At 34.5% G+C, this 10,648-nt stretch overlaps 1 protein-coding gene across 1 annotated transcript; it reads right to left on the minus strand.

Annotated features, from left to right (window-relative positions):
* Nucleotides 1-240: 240 nt before the first annotated feature.
* LOC129976132 (uncharacterized) lies at nucleotides 241-9,550 on the minus strand. Its single transcript, XM_056089539.1, has 2 exons — nucleotides 9,362-9,550; nucleotides 241-1,175 (listed from the first exon to the last, which is right to left on the minus strand). Exon 2 carries the CDS (start codon nucleotides 1,162-1,164, stop codon nucleotides 571-573), a length of 594 nt encoding a protein of 197 aa, XP_055945514.1. The 5' UTR covers nucleotides 1,165-1,175; nucleotides 9,362-9,550; the 3' UTR covers nucleotides 241-570.
* Between the last annotated feature and the right edge of the window lie 1,098 nt (nucleotides 9,551-10,648).

Consider the following 10,648-nt stretch of genomic DNA (forward strand, 5'->3'; position numbering starts at 1 on the left):
TCATAAAATTTCCCATGATTTTATTTTCAGTTCTCTTAGAAACAAAGTCATTAAATTACTATTCTGAACATAGAGAATTTTAAAAGTTTCGATATAACATAAGCTATATTGTATTAGCACTCAAGATATAACAAAAAGTTTTGCAGTTTCCATTGTCATACACGTATTGTGATTTTGATATAAAAAATTACACTGTCCAAATGTATAGAAAAAGGACAAGATGGTGTTTATTATTTATTAAAAAAACTTACATAATTTGTTCCTTTGTTTTTCATTTATTATTGATAGACAAAAAAAAAAAAATGAATTAATTTCAATTTTGCTTGACACAAGAACAAATAGCGTGTTGAATCTAACTACATTTAATTATCTGTAGAAATATCAATATTTAAGTCGTCGAAACACTCTATAATCACACCAGGAACAAAGGCAAAATCATTCAGTAAAATAAAAGGGCTTAGTTATGCTTAAGGTAGTTTTTCAAATCAACCAAAGTATTTTTTTTAATTACCAAAGTTGCATTTAGAATTTCTCGAAATATTTTTTTTATTTTGTTTTTTTACAAGGAAATCATACAAGTTGTCTGCACCGATTAGCTTTAGGGTCATATTTAAACCCTGAACAGCATTTCGCGCCATCTGGTGGAATGCAATCATGACAGCCAAACTGATCACAAAATCTGTATGGGGCACCGTGAGGACGTTTTTGAACTAGTTTTTTTCTTTCTTTTATGATTTCCTGAATCTCGCTTTCTGAGTCACCCCGTGTTGTCGTTCGTTGCAATCCGCCAGAAGCATTAATCGGCGCCTGTTGATTGTCACTTGGACCATCTTGGCGTGGTTTTGATGGTTGACGAGCACGTGACGGAGCTCTAAAAGGCATGTTTCCAACTCTGATCAAGGACAGTGGCTGAGAGATTTCATGCGTCTGTTGCTGAAGATTGGATGGATTGACATTCCTTGAGATCCACGATCCTGTTAGATAGGCCTTTGATGGAACAATAAGTGGTTCGATTACTTCAAAGTCTGAAACCATTCTTCTGGATAGAGGATGAGGTCTTAACTGAGAACCGTGTAAATGGTCCCCGATAGCATTGTCAGTCGAGATGATGCAAAACTGTTGACAGCCCATCAGAAAGACCAGCCACCACATAGCAGAATGCATTTCTTAATTTTCTGAAAGGAAAAGTAATATTTAGTTCACAGCATTCAGTTAACGATGCAAATACGTTGATAATATCATTTTAACGTTTGAATGGTACAATAATTGAAAGTAGATATGTTTTCGTCAATGTGTGAGATTCAAACATTTCTTCTGAATGCTCAAGCGAAATATGAAGTGCGTTTTTGGTGTGTGTGGATCATTATTTGCAAGTGATTTGAACTCCTTGTAAAGAAGAAAAGGACCATCATTTTGAGTCACTTGAACCAAAAATTATTTAAAACCGTCTTGAGTTTAAATAGAAGAAAAAATACGAAGGCATATTAAAATATTTCCTATGTCATTATAGAAATTCCGATACTTTTTAAAATTCAATTTAAAAAATGTTATAAAAGAAATGAATCCGTGTGTGGTGAGTAAATGGTTGGTGTTGAAAGGGTAGTTATTTGTCCGTTATGTTTATATCTTGTCAATATTAGTTACTTATATCAAGGAGGATGCTGCTTGGATCTAAATAACTACAAAACAGGAATTATTTGAAGTCATATTTTGTTAATTTATTATACATATACAAAATTAAAATGCTGACTTGAAGTATTAAAAAATATTCCAGCTGTAAAAAGAAATCGGCTATAAACACAATAAAAGTTTTAAAGATATTGCTTGTTAAGAAATATAGAAAGACTGTCTTTTTGGATTCGGGTGAGTCTTGTGTATCCCGTTTTGTTCTTTAATGCAAAAGAAGGAAATTAGAGGGCTTCAAACGCGGAATGACTGCCGACAACGGCTCGGGACCTGTAAGGAGAATACTTATTTTTGGCGGCCGGTTAGCAATGGGAATCTTTTATAGGTAAAATATATCTTTGAGATGATACATCATACGCACTACGTTTCAATCGTTTAGTTCAAAATGCGCATACCCTACAATCTTTTGATGAAAAGATGAGCTTACTTGGCGCTCTTACTTGGTTTGAATTGGAGTTCAATCCAAAGGGAATAAGGAACAAACATGTTTCTTAATGCGCTGTTTGTTACTTTCTCATACACATTGAATGAATCTCCAACTCCACCGAGTCGGAGAAACACATTTTTGGGCGTTGATATCGGAAACTCAGAAACTCATTGAGCTAAGTGGATTAATACTGGCGTACGAACTTAGGAGAAAATGTGCAGATTTCCATCAAACTTTGAACCAAATCTATTTGCAGAAAGTCTGCTTATCTGTCTATTCCAGTAAAAGTGAACTCCATAGCTTCAAAACGCAAAGAGCTAGGAAGATAAAATTCAAAACACACATTTGGCATTTAAAATCTAGATGCTTATCAAATGTTAAGCCAAATGTGTAAAAGGGTTGACTGTTCTGTATGTAAGCGCAATAATTTATAAACGCAATAGTTGGGTCAGTAAAATTTGACATGTTGTGACTGCAACTGTAGTTCTGTATCAAATTTTGGTTTCAAAAGGCTCCAAAACACATATTCGCACTATAGATTCAGTAAAAATGGAAGATTCCATATTTTGCAGCTATTGTTCGCCAATGCCACTTAAGGAATTGACAGTCATACCAAGGCATGCTATTTTATATGGGAGGGGTATAGGACCTTTATTGAGCGTATAAATGATTTCGTGGAGATCACTTCCGGTGGCAGAAATTATGTTTATCTGTCTGCGACCATAATCACACTTTGAGTTAGATGAATGAAATTTGGCATATGGGCGTAGCACCAAATTTCCAATTTCAATCAAATTTTAAACAAAACCCATTCAGAGGTCTATCTGGATTACCGACTACAAAGGGAACCCGATAACTAGAAAATAAACGATCTGAATAGATAAGGTTTGATGAGCACATTAAGCTATAAAATAAGGATCTGCATCCCATTTTGAAACAGATCTTTCAAGTGGTGAACGCATATCGGTTTGCACTTTTGCTTGCATGTAAACCCAATAATTCAAATACAAAAAGTCTTGCGTGCCGGTTCGTGGTTTCGTGACTACAGTTGCAGTTCTGTGTCACATTTAGTTAACATTCAGGCGGAATCCAAAATACATATTCGATTTCTTGATATGTATTAACCAGAGGCCAGCAATTAACCGCCAAAGATCGTAAATTAGATTCTCGTCAATGATCGGTATTTCGTTGCTAGTGTATACCGTTGCAATGCAAGTAATTCAAAAGCATCTGTTTTTTTAACTATACCATAAGGCCATATTACACCATAACTATACGATATTTAACTGTACCATAACTATACCATAAGACATACAATTCTCATGCGCAGGACTCTGAAAATAAAACTCTGTGCCCTCGTTGCCTCCACGGTTGTATTGGAGGCCCGCAATTATATGCGGGATTGAAAGGTGAGAGTGTAAAAGAAATTTTTGAGGCAAACACATCTGCCGATTTCCTTTAAGAAATGCTGCATCGTTTTCTATCTACCCTACCGTTTGATAATTGCACATTTCGAGTTTTCTTACACAATGATGTGCTTTCTTCAATAAACCGAACTTCATTAGAATTTGCTTCCTGAAACACTAATGAGTGATATAAGAGTCATTTTGGTTCTTCGCCTTGTAAGCAGTATATTACCTTTAGATTTGTAAGAACGTACCATTCTACAGGATAATTACAATTTCAGTTTCATTTTGATTTTTTTTTTGTCGTGTGACTAATTTTAAGCCAAGTTTTTGCGCAGTAGCTTCTGAGGGTAAAGACCCCTGAGCACTCGAGGGCAGAAGTCTGACTTCTAGCTCATATGAAGAAGGAAACACGCACACATTCGCTTGGACAACCCCTTTTCACAGGGGGGCTTATTCACCCATCTCACAGATAGAACACAGAGTAAAGAACAAACTTGCCCGAACCAGGATTCAAACCCGGGACGCCTAGATCACGAGGAAGACGCGATACCCCTTGACCAGGACGCCACACTTTGAAATGGTAATAAAATTATAACTACTGGATCAAATGTTATCAAACTTTGTAATAGTTTAAAAGAGATCATGGGAATTTCTTTTCCACAAAAAAAAAAAAAAAAAAAAAAAAAAAAAAAAAAGCCCTTACCACCAGGGGGAAAAATGGCACCGTATGCAGCATTGTTAAACAAAATAGAACATGATGACATAGGTTTAAAATGTGTTTAATCGTTTTTGAAACGTGTTATAAAGCATATTCAATGTGCGTTATCCCAAAAAGCACTGTTTATAGTGATAATCTAAATAGTTTGGTGGAACTGAAAGGTGCGATACACAGACATGTGCGTAGCATTCCTCCTCATATGCTAAGACTACTGTTGAGAATGCAGTAATGCGATTTAATTTGCTTTCAGAAAATGGTGGACACCACATTGAACATGCATTGTAACATGTTTCAGAAACGATTAAACACATTTTTAACCGATGTCTTCATGTTCCATTTTGCTTAACAATTTTGCATACAGTGTCATTTCTCACTTAGTAGTGAGTTTTTGAACTTTTTTTTTGGCGGAAAAGAAATTCCCATGACCTTCTTTAAACTATTGCTAAGTTTGATAACATTTGGTCCAGTAGTTTTCCTTTTAGGACTTTATCAAAGTGGAACTTTAATTATAACCACTCTGCATTTTGAATGAGCTGGAGGATCCCCATACCCCAAAATGGGGATCAAAACAACGTGGGGGATAAATATGACTTGAATACAATATGATCAAGCCAGTAATTAAGAATAATTAACTGAGTGCTTAAAGTCTATTCATTTAGCCATACTACACCAACTTCCCACCAATCCTCATGGTAAATACTTACCAGAGTGTACGTACCAAAAGCCTCTTCCACCCCCTCGGGGCGATTTCGTGGCTAGCAGTGATGGGAAGCTGGTATATTCACCTTTCCGTTTAAGCCGCGTTCCAACGACCTGTGCCTCTGCAGACATGGCACACTTTCCCCTGTTTCCTTTCTCTTGCGGTTTTCCAGGGTTCTTTGATGTCTGTCTAGTTTACCGACTGTTTGTGGGAAACTCCGGATCGCGTCCACAAACAATAAAGAACTCCGGGAAACCGCAGGAGAGGGGGACACAGGGGAAAGTGTGCAAACATGTCTGCAAACGCAGAGGTCGTTGGAGCACGGCTTTAGACTGCTTTCCACATGCACTCTTGGTTTTGGCGTGGAGTGCTAATGAACGATAGAGTTTAAACTATGGCAGGTGATTAAAAAGGATTTAGGGCAGAAGAATCTGAAATTCAATTTCTTGATTTAAATGTGAATGCTCTTTAATGATGGATATTTCCAGTTCCAAATACAGTGCCAAGTTAGCTTACAGCATTGAATGCTTAAATAAGCTGCGATAATTCTGAAAGCCTATTATATTTGCGTGCTGCAAAAATTAATAACTATTCTAGTAGTGAAAATAGCATTCCTCAGTAGAATCGTGTGAACGCAAGTATAATGCTTCACTTAATATGATAATTATTATTTTTATTGCAAGCGATTGTTAATTTTCATAAATAAAACGATGCTATAGAAATCTACAAACTTTCTTTGAATTGTGTTCACAAATGCTGTTCCATTTGAGGAATTTCGCATATTCAAGATTAAAGAAATTGAGGATTTTCAATAATTAATAACTAAGTTATTAATTATTATCAAAATTTTCATTGAATAATATCATTAAACATATTTTAAATCCTTTTGTTTGTTTGCCTTTGAGTTTCCATTAGTTATTGTTTTCATATCCACGTACATTATCCATGAAAAAAAAGGAGAGGTACTGGAGCCTAAAGAAATGGGTCTTCTATCTGTTAGTCCATGGAAAGTATTATATTTCTCTTCTGCCATCCAAAGGAAGATCCATTGGAAGCATTCTCCAATCCATCACTCCAACACGCGCTCTCTAGGGTTTACAGACTACCCCAAGAGTCATTTTGTTTTGCGATGCCAAATTGAATTTTGGATCAGACTTAAAAAATGATTAGTAACTCAAAAAAATAATGTTAGCTTTTTATAGTTTCTAAAAATTATTTGGTATTATCTGTAATTTTGCAAGAGTTGAGTTGAATTTGTTTTTTATGGCGCAAAAGCCATCTTTGGCTAAACTGAGCCACATGAATGAAATTAAAATATTTGTATCCATTGATAATAAAATCAAAACATGGAAAGCGTACAAAATCGAAATGTCCAAAAGAGTAAAACTGTGAGTCATGTAAAAGCGGAAGAATGATGTAAGGTATGGTACTGTACTAAAAAACGCGGTTAATGTTTATATATGATTATAAAAACCAATATTTTTTAAAACACTAAAAAGGCCAACATGCAGAGTTTTGGAAAGCAACTAGCCCAAATCACGGCGAGATTTCCGAAAATATGCAAGAAGCTGTAAAGAAAACAGTGGAAATTTTATAAGAATGTGTAAAAGCGACATCGGACTGTTACAAATTGAGCAAAATGGTGTTGGGCCCCCAATCAACAAATGTCGGCGGGTGAATAGAGTGTGCCCAATCCTCAACCTAGTTTAAATTGTGTCCAGTGTAAACTGGGCCAGAAATCTATTGTAGACATAATTGTATGAAGCTTATTACGAATTTGTGCATCCCAGTCATTTTGTCATTGGGAATGCAATATGTAACATATATTTATTGTAATCCGATAGAAGAATCTGTGTTGACAAGAAAGTAGCAGCCAATGTAGCTGCCATATCAGCCTCTTCATTTCCCGAAATTCCCACATGTACGAGGACCCAACATAAAATAATTTGAAAGCCCTTCGAGATAAATTTGCCATACAAGTTTAAAATATTGAAAAGCAAAGGATGGCTGCGAGCATGAATTACAATTTACAAGAAGCTACGATATTCAAATTTGATTGATGCAATTTATAATATCATTTTGATCAAAATTAAGGTTGTACACGATAAGAGAGTTTTGTCACTTTGTATAAAAATTAATTCTTTACTGAAAATATTATATATATTTTTTAAGTGTCTTTATTTTTGTTAGTGTTTAAATTCCTCATTATTCCTTCACTTTCTCGAATATAAAGCTTGTATCACACAGACATCAGCAGCTACTTTGATATGTGATTTCTATTACATTTAATATGTAATTAATTCCTTAAATTTTTCTCACAAATTATAAATGTGTAAAAAATTTTAGCAAATTTTTTCTAATAATTAATTAAATAGTTAATTTATTCATAATGAAAAAAAAAACTATTTTCACTCCGAGCAACGCCAGGTATATCAATCCATAATCACCATAAAAGAAACGTATACAGTATTCTTATTATAAATGAGGATAACTCTCAAATCAGTAAAAGGTAATCAATGGAAATGCTTTAAGTGTATGAAATAACTTTTTCCGTTTGGAGGCATCTGCAACCAAAACTATTGCTTGGAAGTATGCAAATTTTTATATTTTGTCTCCTACTGACATGGAAAGAAAATGCACTCGGAAAATTAAAATCGTAATTTATCGACAGGAAGGATTTCGGCATGGTCGCGATTAAAAATAATCAAACATTTGCATTCAAAGCCGCTAAAAGGATTTTTTTTTGTCCTACCCGTGATCTAGGCGTCCCAGGTTCAAATCCTGGTTCGGGCATGGTTGTTCTCTTCCTTGTGTTCTTTCTGTGAGGTGCGTAAATGAGCCCCCCCCCCCCCTGTAAAAAGGGGTTGTGCAAGCGAGTGTGTGCGTGCCATCTTCATTTGAGCTAGAAGTCAGACTTCTGCCCTCGGGTGCTCAGGAGTCTTTACCCTCAGTAGCTACTGCGGAATATTTGGCTTAAATAGTCACACGACAAATTTTTGGTTGGTATTACGATATCTGCAACGTTACAGATTTGTCTTGAGAAATATTTAGAAAACAAAATTCATTCGAATCACAGACGTCACGATATGTCAAATTTTTACGTCATCGAATGTTTTTTTTTTTTTTTTTTTTTTTTTTTTGTGAAATTTTATACATTCATTTTATAAAGTTTGAAAAAGGACATTTCATACCACTCACAGAATTTTGCAAATATTGATTAACCGTATGCGTCATTCTTTAAAATCACTCTTTAGATGCGACATTTGCAAATGAGTTCAAATATTTTTCAAAGAGAGTGAACTGATACTATATCTAAGGCGATAATAATATAATATAATCAAAATTTGTAATCTTAAAAATAAACACTCTAACGCGGGATGCTACAGGAAATAGATTAAATGCCAAATCAAGGGATACGCAGCTGAAGCCAATTGAATCTTTTGCAGTAGCTCGTAGAGTGCTGCAGGTTCGACTTCCTGATGGTTATTCATCTCATAGTGAGTGTTTCTTATGTTTAAAATCGCTTTTGATTGAGCTCAGTCTTGGAAGTATTCTCATTGCTTCAATTTGATATGGTAAAGAAAAAAAATTAAAATTTTAATCTTGACGTCATTATTTTTTTCACAAATGGTCTCCACAAAATTCTTCCCGATTACGGTAATAATTTTTTCTCCATTCGAAAGGGTTCTCCATTCAAACATTGTAATTCGCCCCGAAAACGTTACGGACGCTAATATCTGATATTCCGGCGCAATACTGTTAGTAGGGAGATTTTTATGACAGGGGACAAGAGTTACCACGGAGAACGGCGCTGTTCAAGAGCGGGGATACACGATCATGTTTGTGATATGAAATATTCTCTTGAAAAACAATTCTTTCCTCTCCTTTAATACGTTTCCAATGCGTTTCAATGTGTGCAACCTGAGTTCAGAATTCAAAACTCTTCCCGATCTTTTCCTCTCCAATCTATCCTGCAATAACTACTAGAAGCGTCAGTTATCTCGTCACGTTTATCTGTCTATTTCTATTCTAAATTTTAATTTCATTTAATTGCTCTATTCTTCAACCATAGGAAAACACAGCAACAAAAAATGGGCAAAGCAATTTTTTTTTTACTGAACTGCATAATAAACAAAAATAAAGAAATATTTTTGATATCAGCGAATAGTGTTCATAATTAAAATATTCGACCATTTTAAATTTTAATCATGAATTTTATTCATTGACAACAGACATTAGAACAAGAAATTTTTTATAGCTTTTCTAAACGAATGTTCATTCATTTAATATTGCACGATATCATCATATGACCGATCACGTTAAAATGAAATAACACAACTCGAATTCCACTTAAATTGATATTTAAATGCGTATTGAATTCAGAAAATAGTTATATAATGAAAAGTAAATTTTTTTTTTACCTTTTTCCAAAAAGTTGAAACCTTGGGAGAAATTCAGTGAGTTGTTGTATATTTCATAAAAAAAACACTATATGAGATCATTTGAAGCTTTCAGACAGAAAATTGGTAAATGTCCGCGTAATTTCTTGATTAGGAAAACTAATTCCGGCGGAAGTTGGATGTTCCGAACGAAATGAATTGATTAGAACTGCTTTCAGTGGAAAAGTTTTTGAAATGTGAATGTCCGAAAGATTATTTTCCATGGACGTTTTTTATTTGGTGACGTATTACTGGAAAGAAATATAAACATGCTGAATTAAAAAAATACTATCTATTTATAATTTTTTTAATATGTATGCATTATTTTCATGTAAGAAAATTTCATGCTTTGTTTTACTTGTAATGGAACAATCATGCAAACATAAGTATACGGTTATAATAAAAATAGAATCCTTGTGCCTTTATATTTGTGAACTACATTTTCTCAGATTTCGAGAAAAATTGTGGAATTTGGCTGCCTTTATGAGAAAGAAATGAATACTACGCACAAAGAGGTGAAAACTCTAATAGGCTTCGTCGATGATACTGCTTATCAAATGATGGTTGACTCGCTGAAAAATCATTTATAAGTGAAGTATCTCTATTAAATACTTACGATGGACATAAAAGAAAGGACATAAAAAAGAATTCTAAACTTTAGTGTTAAGGGGATGTTTAGAAAGACTCAGCTCTCATTTCCATTATATTAAGGTGTCCCATAAGTTTCTTTCCAATTTCTAATATGAAATGAATACACAATATTTTCTGTTTAAGATATTATTTATTTTGTTATATAAGCACCCTTTTGCTCTCTTACCTTTTTCCATCTCTCAGGAAGTCTCATTATGCCTTCTTTCCGAAATTGCGTTTTGGGACAAGAAATAATCCTCGAAGTGCGCTTTGATTTCGCTGATGGATTTAAAGCACTTATTGCGAAGATAATTTTTTAAGGACAGATAGAAGTAATAATCAGATGGAGCGAGATTTTCAGAGTATGCATTCCAATCCAACTGTAAGAGCTTCTCTCTTACGACTAATGCCCTATGTGGTCTCGTGATGTAATGATGAAAAACAACGCCTCGTCGGTTCATTCATTCTGGCTATTTTTTGCTATGGCAGTTTTCAATTGATCCAGTTGATGGCAGTATTTCGCAGAATTTATTGTTTCACCTTGAGAAAGGAGCTCGTAGAAAATGACGCCTTTCCGATCCCACCAAATCGACAAAAGAACTTTCTTTGTTTTGTAGTAGAGCTCTGGCACGACTAAAA

Source organism: Argiope bruennichi, chromosome 7 (genome assembly GCF_947563725.1).
Source record: "Argiope bruennichi chromosome 7, qqArgBrue1.1, whole genome shotgun sequence".
NCBI lineage: Eukaryota > Metazoa > Arthropoda > Arachnida > Araneae > Araneidae > Argiope > Argiope bruennichi.

Coding starts and splice junctions, on each gene's coding strand:
- LOC129976132 (XM_056089539.1), bottom strand. CDS start 1,164: ATGCATTCTGCTATGTGGTGGCTGGTCTTTCTGATGGGCTGTCAACAG.